The 17,015-nt window shown below is 39.5% G+C and overlaps 1 protein-coding gene across 2 annotated transcripts in view; it reads right to left on the reverse strand.

The window, feature by feature from the left end:
- Positions 1–5,177: 5,177 nt before the first annotated feature.
- Positions 5,178–17,015, reverse strand: part of LOC101155942 (glutamate receptor ionotropic, kainate 5) — a 250,192-nt gene continuing 238,354 nt past the window's right edge. Inside the window, exons 19-21 of one of the 2 annotated variants that reach the window (XM_023960345.2) lie at positions 14,085–14,213; positions 12,642–12,763; positions 5,178–9,407 (exon numbers count right to left, since the gene is read on the reverse strand). In XM_023960345.2, the coding sequence (XP_023816113.1) occupies positions 8,673–9,407; positions 12,642–12,763; positions 14,085–14,213 (986 nt within the window). In that variant the 3' untranslated portion in view covers positions 5,178–8,672. Of the gene's footprint in view, positions 9,423–12,641; positions 12,764–14,084; positions 14,214–17,015 lie in introns of both variants that reach the window. The other variant, XM_023960344.2, reaches the window with a different exon arrangement.

The raw sequence follows: 17,015 nt of genomic DNA on the forward strand, positions 1-17,015 counted from the left end.
AAACGACTATAAAATCTCTGTCAAATCACGAGACCAGCAAATATGTCTCCCTTCCAGCAGTAAGAAAAAATAAAAAAAAAGCATTGGACAGGTTTTGATTTGATCGATGGTCAGATATAAATTGTCCTAAAACAGATGGGCTGTAAGAGCTGAAGACCAAATTAGCTTTTATTGTCAGCAAAATATCCACAATTGCAACTTGCACTGGCCACCAAAAGTGAACAAACCAAAAATCTTTTATCTACTCAATCCATTGACTGTACATACGAACTATTCTGAGTGACCCCTCCCCCCGGCGTCCCAAATGGGAAGTTGGCTCCAAGAAGCCAAAATCCCATTGACTTTGATTGAGAAATAAACTGCTGTCACTCAGTCATTTGTTTGTTTATCTCTTGTGCTGTCCTATGGGGTCAAGATGACCATTGCTGTGTTCTCCCTACCATGACAAAGGTGGATAAAGGTGAAGAGGATTTCATGTAATCCATGGACACCAGTGAAGATCATTGAAGAAAAAAAGGTTCAGAGCACTGTCTAGTGGGTCTAGATGACCCAACTCCCAACATTAAAGTGCCTAGGATAGCACAAGGGTTATTGTATGAACACTTCAGGTTTATTACAACACAGATGGTGTTAAAGTGGATTCCTTCCTAAGCCACGCTGACATCTCCTGAAGGAATCTGGACATCTTGATAGGTAATATTACGGAAAAGAAAAGCTTCAGCCAGGGTTGGTCTAATTGCTCGGCATAGTTGTGCCATGAGTCACATTTAAATCTGAATGCCAGAAATGAATCTCTTCTGCTCACTTTGATTCCTTCAGGGATTAGTGTTGACACATCCACAAAATGTAAAAGAAGAAATGTTTACAGGAGGTATTAAGTTGGTATAAGCTCAAACTTCAGTTTCTGTCAGACCCAAACAATAACCAACGTCCACTGAAGGTGAAAATGAAAAGGAAAAAAAATCTCTTATCTGTCAGGATCTGTACAAAAATCTGTCAAAAACTGTACAAAAGGTCCAGTTTTGATCGATTCAGATAAAACGTCTGCTTGATTTTAAGAATTCTGTGATTTTTGGAGAAACTAGAGATTTAAGTTTGTGTAATCAACCAATTTCTTTTATTTATTGTTTGTTTATGTGTTCTCACTTGTAACCCTCGTGGCTGACAAGTTGTCAGGTGTTTGATTAAAACACCATTTTTTAAATTCATGTCATTGATGATTATTGAAAAAAGAAGACCAAATAAAGATGAAAGGTTGTTGTTGTTTTTCACTTATTAATATTTTATCGTTCAGATCTTGTTTTTTGTTTGTATATTGTTATCTTTTGCATTTAATTTTGTGATTTAAGAAAAAAAAGTTCCATACATTTTGTGTTTCAGTCATATTTGCTCAGCTTGTCTGCAGTTGTACTTGAATATTTTCAGCATAAAGTCAGTATAACCGGAATAAAATGTACAGAAATATCAGAGGCTCTATGCTTTTACTTCCATCAAGTATTTACTTTCGGCAGAAACATAAAATCCTAGTGAGAATAAATGATGCTGAAAGATAAGACAAAGTTCTTTCTGCACTTGGATGCAAATCTTCATTTTTATTTGTTATTTGAACGTTGTGACAATCCAAGTTGGACTGAATTGTGGTGTTTTTACATTCTCCACACCTATTACTCATCTAAACGCAAGTATTTTAAGTACAACATAAAAGTCTGTTGCACATAAATGAAATAATCAGAAACGTTGTATCCAATGAAGAAAAACATCGAGGAGCTTTCTGCAATCATGACACTTCCTGAAATTCCTGTAGCACAGTTTGTTACATTTATTCTGCTTTGTTTGTTCACATAACTTTCAGCAGCTCAACAGTTTTGATCTAATAATCAAAGGCTTGTATCTCTTTGGTGTATCAGATGGGAACAGTTTGCTCTCAGAAACAGAAGCTTCTGCATCTTCTAACCACAGATTTGACACAAATAAAATAATGATGTTTGTGGTAACTCCAACCAGAGTTCAGCTGTGGCATTTGGGACTGAGGAACTAAAGATGCATGTGGATGTTTTCTGATCAGTGGTGTGATCAAAAACTTCACACAAACTACAAGCAGTGTCCAGTCTGAGTCGTCCTGATGATGTCAAGTGCAAGCAAAAGTTTGTATTGTAACAAAGTGGTCGAGCTCAGCAATGTTGTGTTTTAATCCTGTTTTCTTTTAAGAATAATTATTGATTTTGCAGAGCCTGCTGCATTGTCATGGTTGTTTGTAAAACAGCTGCAGATGGAGGGATTTTTAACACACAGCAGGGTTTTTTTGTACTACTTTACTGCCCTCTGTTGACTGATATCTGTTGATGCAACCTAGGGGAACCGTGGCACTCTTCCCTGACTGAGTATAGGGGCTTCCAGAGGTTCAAGCAGCTCCAGTGTCTTTCATTTTCATTTATTTTCATCATAAACTTTACTAATGACTAATAATTGGTTTTAAACTATATGCATTACCTATTTTTACGAGTATGTGTGACATTCTCTGTGTGGTCCATCATTTGATTTTGATTGGCTCCTGCTCTTCTCAAGATCTACTCTATTCTATTCTATATGACCTAAACCCTCGCAGGAAGTGACATGCCTTAAAACTTAATACATTTATTGGTTGTGCAATGTTGCAAATAAATTTGTAATTCTCAATTTGTCAACAAAAAAATCTTTAACTCTTCAAGAGGATTTGTCCTGCAAAAGAAGCATAAAAAAATAAAAAAATTGGCATAGACACAAAGATTGCTCATCAGTGCTATTATCAAACTTCATAGCTGCTTTATAAACTGCTGTTTCCTTGAAACTGATTTCATTTTTCTGTATTTAACAAAGCAATTCTTTAAACCAAGAAAACAAAAATGTAAACTTAACTGTGTTTGCGGTTTTCTGAGTTATTATTTAGTAAGGTACTATTGTACACAGTTTATCAGCTTTATTTGATCAGGAAAGCTGAGACAAAAGCAAAAAAAGGAAATTGAAAGAAATTGAAAAAAAAAACTGCATAAAAATGTAAAACATCTGTAAGATATAGTGATGAGATAGAGGAAGCTGGGTTTTTACCGTCAGCGATCCAGCTAACAAAAGTGAACTGGGAGTTGTGTGGAAATGAGCATGAGTGGGATTTAGAGCATAGAAACACTGATTTCAGATCTATTAAGCCATTTGGATGAGTGGTAACATGTTTCCAATGAGGAACACTTTAAGTCCAGATGCCATGACTCAACTTCAAGACAACCTTCATCGGTATAGAAAAAGATCCGTCGAGTCCTGTGAGGTTTGGATATCACCAGAAAAAGACTGCTAGTGACGGACGACACTGTCTACAACTCCTGTTACGCCCTATAGGAGATTCTGATACGATTCAGCAAACATTGGGGGCTCGTCCGGGATGTATTTGGTTTTTGTGATGACCTGTGTTTAGTGTTTTATGATTTGGGGGTTGACGTATGTATACTTGTGCAGTTTGCACATTGTAAGACGCATTGTAATGGCTTTATTATCTACTGGTCTGGTTATGTGCTGGACCTCCAAACTCTTGTCAGTGCCAACTATGGAACTACAACTGGAAGCTATGACTGCTGTTCACTAGATCTGTTCAGGTAAAGACAAGTACAAATTGTTTAGCTGGATCAAGAAGGGGTTGAAAAGGGACTCAGGCATGTGAAAGAATCTGTTTTGGTAATCCTAGATCAACAGCACATACCTCAGTGTCGGAGAGTCGGATCTCTTCATTGCATGTGACGGAACCATAGTTTATAAGGTTAATTTTAAGAATGTTGCAGTTTTTATATTTTAAAAAGAAGAATGATCTATGTCTAAGTGGCTGAAATGATGATAAGACAAAATGATTCAAATATTGCAGCAATTTGCATGTTTAAAACAAAAAAAGTGAGTTATCTGTTAGGATTGTTGGTTAAATGGAGCGATATTGCGAAAGAACTAAGTGATTTTTTGAAAGAAAATGTTACAAATTTAAGCCTCTTAGCCTAATCTCATCTATCAAAGAAACAAAAGAGAGGGTAATGAGGAAAAAAACAGCTACTTTCAAGATTAAATGTTGTGCATGAGTTCACATCATTTCAGTAAAGTGACCTGCTTGTAATGCTCATTTGTTAAAAACAAGAATAAACAGAAAGGCAGAGGCATAAATGTGATAGCGACATAAAAATGCTCTTTAAATGCAGTGGGCAGTTGAGTCTGAGGCTCTTTAAATTCATACATATACACTTAAGCTTCTGCTGACTCATAGTTTCTGAATGGCAATAGTTGCCCATGCAACTAAAATTGCAACTTGGAGGATTTTTGAATGACTGTGCGACACTTTTTATGGTTTAATATGCTGTGAAACTCATTTTTGTTTTTCTTATCTCCGTCATTTACACGAGTCTTTCCCCACATTCAGACCACTGCAGTCTAGTTTTTGCATTTTTCTGATCTCCACTGAGACTTGTTCAAGCCCGTTTGTTAATTATTACAGAAACACGCATCGACTTTGCAACACCTGCCTTCGGGGAGGGATGGGCAAAAGCAAACCTAAGACCTGGGCAGGGAGAGTGTTTATCCAGTACAGTCGATAAAAGCGTGATGCCTTTACAATTAAATCCTTTGGCTTAACTTGACGCTAGGAAAGTCCAAAGAAGATGTGTTGCGTGATGTGCCATGTCGGGTGAGAAAAAGCAGGTTTTAACTGGAATTTCATCGGTAATGAGGAGGATTTTCATGCTGAATTTTCAAGTTTAAATTTGAAAGATGGGTAACAAGTGTGAAGATATGTTGAGTAAACAGTATGTCAGTACATTAAAAACATGTTTTTTATGTAGCAGGTCCTAAATACACTATAGGAATGTGGAGAATGTTAATATCTGTCCTTAAAAACTGATCTTTTGCTCTGTTTTCAAAGCGCTCCTAGTAGTTTTTTAATTTCTTGGGACATATATCTGCAGAGGGGCAGGAGCTAGTTAGAAAATTGCCCTTGAGCTGTGGGCAGGACCTTTGCCCACAACTTTATCCCCTTCCCATTGTTATGAGCTAGGACCAGCTTGTGGCCTCCCCAGAGTAGTTTCTACGTGACAAATACAATCTTTTTCAAGGGGCATTTTTTTGTCTGCTCCTGATTCACATCGATTTGTATAAAGAAATACTCAGAAATGCAATTTTGAACTAAATGTTTTCTTATATGTCCTCCATCATCAGAAAAACGCCACATGAACATGTAAGAAATACCAAAAAATACAATTTTCATAGGAGTGGGTCTTTAAAAGCAAAAGAAAATCGCCACAATGACAACAAATTGTGGTTAAATTACCTCTTTTTTTGCATTTAATTTTATTTAAAAATTGTCTATATATTGAACATTAGAGGGAGCTCTCCCTCATACAGTAACCCCACATGTCAATAATAATGATGTTAACGATAACAAGAGAATATTCTGATTTTATCCTCTCTGCCTTGCTGAATGCTGAGCACTGCTGGTACAAACGTGAGCAGAAAAACTCAAATGAGACACTAAAAAAAGAAAATATTGGACTTGCTTGACAAAACTATGAGAACATCCCAGAAACGTTCAACTCCCATGAACGATGAACCTCTTTCTTTAGCTCCGAATGCAGCCATAAATGTGTAGAAGTCGCACAAAGGTAAACAAATACACACTCTCACACACGCATTTGCATTAACACATAAAAATCAATTTTCCATTAATGTTTCTTTCAGCTGCAGCCTCATTTGTTTTTAAAGAAACCAACTGTGTTTTTTAATCAAAAAATACATGACAAAAACATCCAGGCACTGATCTTCAAAGCAATGTTTCATTTGCTCTCGTCCCAGTAAAGCGAACAGGTAGGACCGACATTCATCACCCGCACTTTCATGTTGCGTGGTCGCTCCGTGTGATTCATCTGTGGGTGGATTGATCCCAGAGAGCAGCATTGGTTGACAGGCGACCTTCAGATTTGAGTCAGCCTGGCTTGGCGATCAATCTGCCGTGACATCATTTGAAAAAGACTCAAGGTTACAATGGAAAAGAGAGAGAGAGAGAAAAATAAAAAAGGAACAAGAGCATTATTTAGATTGGACCTGGCGACAGGGAGGAAATTATAATCATAAACTTGTACATTTATTCTTTTTTTTTCAGTTAACCCTCCAAGTTTACAGTGAAAATGTGTTTTGTATGAGCATGTGCATAAACCGCACAACACCCAATCGCCTAAAAAGTAGCTTGAAAACAGACCTAAACTAGATGAACTATGCTGAGGTAGTTCTTCACCGCCTAGGAGCCACATGGAGGTTTGGTCATTCGCTACCTATGGTCTCTTCAGGCATAACCTGTGCTAGGTTCACTGACCTACTGTATATCCAAATGATTTGAATTTAGAAATGGAAAGCAAAGCTTTTCACTCTTCATGTCTACAAAACAAAATAAAATAAGTACTGCTAAATCTCTTAAGTTGCTGGACATGGGAGAAAGCAGAATTTAAATGAGATAAAAAAATAAAAATAAAAAACTGGATCACAGCACAAAATCTGACTTATATCGTAGTCACAACTTCCCCTATGGGTGGACACCGGCATGCGGGTGGCCCACGCAACATTATAAGGTTGTAGACCGCTTGGTGAGCCATGATATTCATGCATGTCTTTTTCAACGGCCATGCTGCAGGCAACAGGTCCTACCGAGCCCCTTTACAACACGCAAAGGTGAAGTAGGCAAGACGCAGGCACGTAGTACGGAATTTTCCTATTTTCAACCCCCTTGAAACCTGTGCACTGCACAAGGGCCTGTTAGTGCTGCTTAAGTAATACATGTGTGATCCGTGCTTGCAGCCTGGCGGTTAGAAAATAGAAAATTAATCAGCGTGTAGTACACCCTATGGGCGACCAATGGCAACCGACATATGACCTGCACACCCCAGTCTTCCGGCATTTTGGCGCAGTCAGTCAGGAGCCAGCACTCGCACCGTATCAACGACAAATACGACATGATGCACTAACCGCACACACAACAATCCTATGTTCCTTTTTCAGTGAAGTCCCTTGAGGAGCTTGAAGGGGAATAGTAAGACACACCTGTGCTCCCTGTAAGATGCAGCCGCTCATCTCTACAACCTTCAATGAACCAGGACAACCCAAAAAACCCACAGTACCGGTGCGGGTTAAATCCCTGCATGTGACTAAGCATCTAGAAAATGAAATATGAGAAGTTTTAGTCACATCGAAAGAAAACACAAATTTAAAAAAAAAACTGGAAGTAAAAGTATAATTTTCCAAAATACTTTGGTTTTATGTTCTGATTTAGAATTTGAGAGAGAATTAAGCTGCAGTATAGGCTGATGAGCTTTTTTTCAAACCTCCTCTGGGTCCAGTAAAACAATTAGACTTTTACTACAAAACACAACAGCCAAAGGGTTTCAAATCGGAATAAAACGTTTCAAAATAAACGCTGAATTTGAAATGACTTATTTGGCAAATGTAGAGTAAAAGTAATAATTTAAAGTCTAAGTTAATGAAGAGAACCCCCCACAAATGTCTCTTTTCCATCACAGTTTTAACCGGTTTTAACATCTTTTCTCATTTTCAGATTTTTTCATTTATTTTGCTGACATCACTGCATAAACGCTTTCGCATCAGATTGAGATTATATTAAAATCCTTTTTACCACGACAGAAACTTCCTTCCAGTTTAGCCGCTTGTTCCTAAAAATTTAAAACAAACTTAATTTATGCCTGCTAATGCCTGACACAAGCCAGCAATGCACTGAAAACAGGGGTCACCTTTACATTTCATGAATGCACCTTTGAAAATTACATTTGTGGTTAAGTTTATAAAAAAATAGGTGTCAAAGTGACATCTTTAGGGTTATTTGCACTCACCTGCAGACCTACTGTTATTAGGTGTATCAGGTATTGGACAGTAGATAAAAACTGTCTTTATGCTGACATAGAAAGAATCTAACTTAAATTCTTTTCTTTTTTTTTTTATTGTGAAAATTGACTTTCTGAGGGGCTTTGTGTTCTGTGATCTTCAGTCAGTCTCAATATTTTTACAAAAATAAGGAACTCTTCCTTCCGTTTCACGTCTTAATGTCATTTTCTGCATACTTGATAAACTGAAGAACTACCCCAGCACAGTCGGTCACACTTCTGGTTTGTTAATAATGTTTTTGTGGGTTTTTTGTCCTTGCGGCTCACAGCACCAGACGAGAGGAGTCTGTACAAACACAGACGGTGCCTGTAAGAGCTACATCATCCACAGACTGACAGAAAATCATAGGAACTGTACAGCTTCTCTGCTATGTTGGTCACTTCATTTACAAACACCTGGAGTCCATCAATAAAACTCCAGAAGGCCGAGCGGAGTCCTTTCTAAAGATCAGCAGGAGGTACGAGGCCGATTACGGACTTAAAGCCGCGTCTTGTTTTTCCGTTTTGCAACCCCCTCAGTCGATTTTATCCTTCAGAGGTTATTTTTAATACCCTTGTCAACCAGGTTAGAGCAATTGAATGCACACCTCCCTGTGTTAAGGTTGCTAGTTTGATCCACTTGAGTAAATGACCTTTTGACCTCCAGAAAACTTCAGAGTTTAGACTTTTTTTGGGGCCAGAGGTACAGTTCCATCTCCATAGATTCAAGTCTTTTAGTCAAAGTTTAGCTCAGTTGTGCCCCCCAAGTAAGTCTGCGGGTGTTTTGGGAGGGGGCATGGGCCTTGGAGGGGGTGCGGGTTTGTTTTTGCCCCGTAGTGGGCTTCCCGCCCCTCCGTCGCTGTCAGCTCTGTCGGCTGGCATTGCAGGTGGAGGTGGCGGCAGGCGGGGCAGAGACATGGAGCCCAGGTGGTAGTGGAGATGGTGGTGTGGGTTGTGGCGGGGGTGGTGACCAGGCATTGCCATGGACGGGGGGATGCGAGAGCCGGAGGACGCGGAGGAGGATGAGGAAGGGGGAGGAGGAGGGGGTGGGGTGAGGGTGGTGGGCCGCAGGCTCTGGATGCGTCTGCATTCTTGGCAGATGCGAACATTGCTGCAGTTCTGCAGGAAGCTGCGCGGCGGGGCAGGGGGGGGAGCCACAAGAGCCGACGCAGGCGGGAGCGTGCCGCTGGCGTCGCACCCCATTGCGTCTTCCAGCAGTCTCTGCGGTCCTGGGCCCAGATCCGGTCCCCCTCCCATGCCTCCCCCGAGTTCTGCCAGGCCTCCCGTCAGCGGGCCGGTGCCGCTGTAAAGTTTCCCGTTGCTGAGGCGCATCCCTCGGACGAGCCGCAGGGGACGAGGGCCAGCCAGAGCCAGGCGGGACGGGTGACGTAAAACTCCACCTCCCATGCTGCTTAGGGGTCGGCGCCGGCGAGATCGGGAATTCTTCTTACACGAGACGGCGTTCCGAAACTCTGTCAGCATCTCCTGACAAACAGAGGCCTGACAGATAAGCAGAAACAGGCTAAAGTAAACAAAAACTAGCTTGCAGCTACTTCACTCCATCTCAGTTTTCCTTCTTCCTCGGTTTCTAGACATCAATTATTGACAGTTCGTTTAAACCTTTTAACATTCTGTGAGAAATCTAAATATGCAAACAAGTTAAAATAATTCTATTTAAAGGCTCAACATTGTGTTTTTGTTAAAGATCACTTAACAACTTCATTGCAATTAGAGACAAATGAGTGAGATCATATCAGCTGCTTCAGTCCCTGAAAGGAAAAGCCCAAAAGATTATCGTGTGGGGAGAAAAAAAATGATACTCTCTTGCAAACGTCTAACAATGCAAATTAGGAACAACAGATTCATTAAAACAGAAAGCGTGCAAACCCTTATAAGCTGTTTTGTTTGCTTGATCGACGGGAAAGGCGTCCCAAACAAAAGAGCTGCTCCCAGAAACAATGAACAGCCTATAAGGCCTGTTCAGACAGGAGAGGCTGACAGATGTTTTAGTCGGCCATCTACAGTACGGAGCGTGTCAAAACAAAATGTGAAGGTTGTAAAACAGAAACCAATGAAAGCATCAAGACTGAAGGGAAAATGTATTACCAGGCTGCAGGGAAAGATATAGAAAACAGTTTGACACAAAAGTCGATACTGGGGACAAAACTGTAAAATAAATACAATGAGATTTTATGAATCATATCACTGAAATGGACGGAATAAATCTATGAGGAAGAAAACTAGATTGATTGATTAAAAGAGAGAGATCATTTAAAAAAAGGGTATGCCAAGTTAGTAAAAAAAAAGTGAGATTTTCCCGTTGATGCAAACATTTTGACACAGTTTGAGAAATTTGCATGTTGCATGCGTGGGTTTTCTCCGGGGACTCTGGCTTCCTCCCACCGTCCAAAAAACATGCTTCATAGGTCAATTGGTTACTCTAAATTGTCCCTAGGTGTGACTGAGAGAGTGTGTGGGGGTGTGATTGTGGCAGACTGGTGATCTGTCCAGCGTGTCCCTGCCTTCGCCCACGAGTGGCCGGGATAGGCTCCAGCAGCCCCGTGACCCCGATAGGGACAAAATGGGTTTAGAAGATGAATGAACGGAAGATGCGTTTGAGAAATTTGCAGGTTTTTCTTTTTTACAGTCATTCTAATAAAAATGGGGAATAGTTGCAAAGATGTGGCTGCTATTGAAGATATTTGGGCCCCGGCTTTTGAACACTTCTCTAAAGTCCCAGTCCAATTTTAAAAACGTTCCCAGTAGTCTTTTAATAACGATTATGCCGTTTTTAGCCAAAATAAAAACAAATCTGTGACATTTACTAGAACATAGTAGCCGCAGAAGTTCATCAGAAATTCACCTCTGAGTTGTGGGCGAGACTGTTGGCAACCTGCCCCCCTTTCCTTCACCCATAACTGAGCCATATTTACAGTACAGACCAAAAGTTTGGACACACCTTCCCATTCATTTGAATGGGAGGGTGTGTATATTCTCTCCTGCTAGCTTACCGGTACATCCCCTTACAACCCCAACCTAACATAAGCGATTGAACAAAATTGTCCAGCCATACAGCTTTGAACAAGATGCCCTCTTGGACGAGGAAAACAAAGATGTACATGGATGAGGTGGTCTACTAGTGGATGCATCAGAATGGAACGGAACAAGATACAACCTTTTTCAAACTTCTTTTTTTTTCTTCTACTCCTGATTAACAAGAATTTGAAAAAAAATATTCTCAGAAATGCAACTTTAAGTGTAATGTTCCTCATATATGTCCTTCATCAGCAGAAAAATGCAACAACAACATGTTAAAAACACCAAAAACACATTTTTGATTGAAGTGGATCTTTGTTCAAATGTTACCTTCAGTCTTCTTCAAATCTACTTTGCAGATCGGCTGAACAGTTTGGTACACGAATCCTGATCTGCAGCTCTGCATCACTTCTACATCGTTACTTTAATAGGGATTTACAGCTTTCTGACACTGAAGAAAAATGTAGCTAAGCAGAAACTTTGAAATGTATTTTAAAACACTGATTAAAAGACTTAAAACAATCTGGATAAGGATTTCGGCTTTTGTTAGACTGGTCTTTAGCTGAGATGGAGACTTGGACTTGAGTCACAAAAGAAGGAACTCCAGACTTTAATTTAGAACTTGACTTTTGGGGTTGTGAGTAATTTTCATTTAGTTACCTTCATAGCAACACAGTTCGTCCCACAGATTCGATTGGATCTCACACGTTCTTGTGTTTTGGTTTCTCTCATACATGTCATATTATTTTTTCTTGTTTATTTTTTCTCCCCATGTTGCATTTTCTCCGATTTGACTGCCTAATCTCTCAAATTTTGACTTGAACGGATTGATACTTCCATAATTCGACCTTTCAACTTCAAATGAAGATGCTCTAGATTTCATTTCGAGCGGATGGAAACCGCCGGCTTCTTCTGCTACACTTTGTGTCTCGAGGCGGCTTAATGATCCCTGCATTTGTTTCAGCTGTCAGCTTTTTTGGATGAAGTCATGTTTGCCGCCAGCAAGACAAGTGCAACAGCTCACAATGAGTGCAGGAGCTTAATTACACACTCATTTCCATAAGTTGAGGGCATAAAAAATGTTAAAGAAAGAAAATTGGAACATTTACAGAAAGAAAAAGTTCACAACCAGTCTCTCTCTCCTCATAAAATTTTTTTTCGGTGCTTTAACTGTTTTCACCGACTAAACTTTTCTTAGACGTGATTCCTAAAAGAGAGTTCTATTTGTTTGACTTTAACTTTACTCTTTTTTGTGGCTTTCATTCCTTGAGTGAAGATTTATATAGATATGCAAGAAAACCAAAAATGTAAAAAGAAAGTTCATAAAATGTTGAAAAGAAACCAGACAACAACATCTGCAACATTTGGCAAAACAATTGGTGACCTTTTTACACAAGCAGATCACTCTGGTTCAGTTACTCCGTGGCTAATTACTTTTATATGTTTGGTATTTTCATATTCAAATTCATTTATATTTAGACACTTTGTTTGCCAAATGAAATTTCAATGAGAACATACAGAAAAGTTCCTGCTTTGGATAATCAGTTGTTGTAAAGAATGTCAAACTTTTCATTTTTCAACATCATTGAATCCAGTATTTTTATTTTAGAACCTCTCCGTTTTAAAAAGTGATCAGTTTCATGAGGAGGAGGAGATGGAGAGAGGAAGATGATGAAAGATTACCTCGTCTGTTTCCGCGCTGCGACGTGTCGACCACACAAACTCCATGATGGCCACGAAGACGGCGATGATGAGGCCGCAAATTAAGACCACGAAGATCCCGCCAATGTTCTCCATGCCAAGCCCTGAGGAGCAGAGAAGTCATTTCTGGGATCCAAAGCTTCTAAAAGGCATCATTTAATGCTGTTAGAAAAGTTATTTCTATTTTCCATTCTGATTTATTAATAAATAACAGTATTTTTAGGGATTTTTGAATCTCAAAAAGTAGATTCCTAAAGTAAGAAACTGTTGAATCATGTCTGCATCTGACAGAAAGAAAATAAAGGCAAATAAGGAGGAATGCGACACAAACTGTGGCTTCAGGGAGGACAGGGAATCTAACTGCAGCATTTCCATTTCAAGAAAATGTCAGAGCAGCAAGGATTTCAAATCTACTGACATTTAAAAGAAAAAAAAGAAAAACTTTCCACCCCAAGCTGACACGTCAAACACCACCCAGTCCCAGGTCGTCACCTCTTCACCACCCATTAAAATCGCTTGAAGCACTTAAACTGCCACAACCCTTTATCAATGCAGGTTGTTGGTTCTGTAAACTCCTTCCTCAGACAGCTTTATTTGTAACGGTGAGAGATTTTGTGATAATTATAGCTTTACCTGGAGATGGAAATCTGTCAAATCCTTAGCTATACATTTCTCTTAACCCTTGTGCCATCTTAGATGACCCCCCCCTTACATTGACGTGTTCTCCCTACCATGACAAAGGTGGATAAAGGTGGAAAGATTTCATGTAATCCATGGACACCAGTGAAGATCACAAATCATTGAAGAAAAAAGGTTTAGCGCACTGTCTAGTGGGTCTAGATGACCCAACTCCCAACGTTAAAGTGTCTAGGATAGCACAAGGGTTATGAAAAAAAGGGGAGTCTAAAGGTTTTTCTACAAAAAAGAGCTGAAATGCAAAAGTTCTTTTTCTTTAGATATCAGAATTTACATTTCATTGATATTGTTACTTGTGTTTTGATGACATTTTTCTGTTGTGGGAAGAAAATAAATATGACAAAACCTGCAAAACAGACAGAAATTATATTTAAAGGCATCCAATGAAAGTGTAATCCATAAAAAAAAGAAATGGTGGGTGGGACAGCGTCTCCATAAAACGGAATGAACCAAAAATTATTCCAAACAAACCTGTGGAAATATCTATTAAAAAAAAAGTTGTGTATGACTGTGAAATTCCTTATTCCTTACATTTTGTTTATTTTACCTTTTTTTTTTATCAATAAAAGTTATCCAAATGTTTACAGTTGAGACCACAAAAGCCAATCATTCTAAACTCAGTAAAATCCTTGTTATGAAAATGTGACTCATAATAAAACAAGTTAAGAGTAAAAAAATAATTGAACAGAACACGATTGTGTTTTCCTGACATGTTAGACCAGAGCTGACCTTTGGCTCGGTGGTCCTCCTCTTTGGGACACTGTCCTCCCTCCCACCAGCGCCTCTTCAGGATCTCCAGCCTGTTGCTCTCCTGCATCTGCAAGATTCCCAGGGTGATCTCATGTCTGTAAGGAGAGCCTGGGAACGGGAAAACATCAGTCCTCACAACTGCCCTTCAGTGGTAAGACAGTAAAAACTGGTTTTTGTTGTTCATTCGTAGGCCCCCCATTTCATTATAAGCATCTTTTTTTGACTAAACTGACTAACATAGCTATGTTGAGAAAGTTATTTTTATAGTTTTAAGTTAAAACATCTGTTCTGGTCAAATTACAAACCATATTAGCAGCTTCAAAGGCTGCTAGTCACTGAAATTCTGAGCATCCGATCAGTTCAGTCTTGTGTTATTTATTCATTCAGTCTTTATGCTTACTCATAAAACAAATGAGCAAAAGAAATGCTAGCTAGAAGACTCCAATTTGAGATATGGAGGTTGTTGGTTTGAATCCGCCGCTGGCTCATACCAGAAACTCAAGTTTTGTCGACATTTGATTTCAGGAAGAGGAGGTCTTGAAAAAACAAAAATCCCCTTTAGCACTTTCTACATATTTAAACTTCTATGGATTTGGATCTATCGTCTCTGGGAAACTACTCAAGAAAAAAATGTTGCTGTCAAAGCTTGTAGATTTTAAACGGTGTTAGCATGACTAACTTGCGAATACGCCATTTCCCTGTTGCTTGCGTTTTTACCCAAATATTATGCAAATGTCATATATGAATTGTTGGTTCAAGCTGAACGAAACAATATGACATACAATATGATCATAGTCGGAATGTGGGCGTGGTTAACAAAAAGCATCTGTTGCTAACGAATTTTACTTCTGACATTTCTTCCAAAAAATACATCAACCTGTTAGTCACCCCCAGACGACCAAAAAATGAAATGGTTGCTATGGAGAGAGAATCACCAAAAAGTTGTCATTTAAAAAAAACTTTTTTTAAAAAAAAAAGAAATTCTCACATGCAGCTCTAACCAGGGTGGCACAGCAGAAGGGGGAGTAAAGGGGGGTGGAGCAAAGGGCCGCCGAGGGTGTGCGCCTTAATTTTATGACATCATTATAAATTGCATCTGTAATTACATCGGTGGTTTTTACAACACTGCTGTTCCCTGCATCCTGTTGAAAACCGCCAACAGGAATCGAAGGAGATGCAAAAGTCGGCACCTCCTCACACAAACACGTTCACTGCTGTGTGCGGAGGTTTGTGTTGTTGTGCTGAGGAACTACACACAGACGTCTGACAGGAAACTGAGCCTTTTCATGGCAGCTCATCGTGCTCAAACTGTTTCCCAAACGCTGTGATCACCAAAATAAAAGAAAAAAAGGGAAATGTGCACATTTTTACAAAACCTATTGATAAAACACAAATACAGCAAGAACTCATCCTGGGAGTCGATTTATTATTGTGATTCTACATTAGTTCCTTCAAATCTTGTATTACTCCAATTAAAAAGCAAAATACAAATTCATTTTTTTAAATCTTAGGCTCGCCGCCTCTTTCCGTCTTTTTCGCAGCCATTTTCCTCTTGTTCTCTGCGGCTCTGACAGCAGACGTGGGCCTTGCGGCGTGAACTTCACCCCCGCTGATTATCAGTGGGGCTGTTTACACGGCTCTCCCCCCTGACTTTGGCTCCGTCTCTGTTAGTTCGGTTAGTGCTTAATCAACTGTTGATGGCTGCAGTTCTGCTTTATTTGTAACCTGATTAAGGTCTTTACCAGTCTGCCGACTGCCTGCTTGTTCACTTCATCTGCTCTAATCTCTTCATCTGAACTGCACAGATGAAGAACTGCACTCAAAAGCAGAGACCGTCTGCATTCTGGGTCTTGTTCGCTGTAAATTAAAATATCTAATCTGTGTTATATGTAAAAATTAGCAATGGTGAAATCTTTTTTTTTCTGTGGTCTTTTTTTTAACCCAATCTAATTTTTATTTCAATCTTTAAAAGTAAGTAAGACGTTAAGTTAGACTTTAAAGAAACCGATAAATCAATAAAAGCTATTTCTGTTTATGGTTTCTTGGTAAACACTTCAAATAAATCTCTCCCACTTTTTTAAGTTTTTCCTTAAAAATCTCTGCAGTCAGTTAAAGCTCATGGTTTCTTCTTCTTAGGTTATGAGACTGTGATTTTAATATATATATATAAATGTAATTAACGAAGTGAATGATACATAATACGGAAAGGATTCAAGATTTCTGTTCAAAAGGAGCAAAAATAAATCTCTTATTTGCAAATACCTTATGAGTAAATGGTCTTTCTACTAAGCAATCCACGACTCTTGAAGATGTTTGTTAGAACTGGAATCTGAAAGGATTTTGCATTTCCAAAGGCTGCCGTTTGAGCAGTCTTCTTTTTTCATGCCATTTCTACAGTTTTACACTATTTTTATTACTCAACTAACAGACTGATTGAAAGGTCGACGGTCTTTGAACCATTTAGGCCTTAATCACATACTGGTGTAAGGGTGCTGTAGATCTTTGGGTTTTCTGGGTCCGCACAGCCGTTGTGCAGAACCCTTACACCACATTCTAGTTATTAATAAGGTTAGGATATTGGCCCCTTACTGACCCCACATGAAGACCCCACACACAGGATGTGAAGGGGATACACACAAGCCACCCTCAGATTGTCTAATTTCCTAAAATCTAACAGTCAGGCTACAGCGGCTGGATAGTTCAGTTGGCGGACCGTCACGCCCGAAACCCTGGAATAGCTTCCCAGGGCAGGCAATGATCTATGAATCCAGTATGGGTCCCCAGGCCTTTTGCGCTGCGGTCTATCCGGGTCTCCCTATGCCTTGAAAATACAGAGAGGTGTCAGGTAGGGCATCCGACGTGAAAGCTCTCAGCCAAACCACCTGTGGCGACCCCTAACGGAGTAAGATA

Source organism: Oryzias latipes, chromosome 11, assembly GCF_053564925.1.
Source record: "Oryzias latipes strain Hd-rR chromosome 11, Olatipes_Hd-rR_3.1".
NCBI lineage: Eukaryota > Metazoa > Chordata > Actinopteri > Beloniformes > Adrianichthyidae > Oryzias > Oryzias latipes.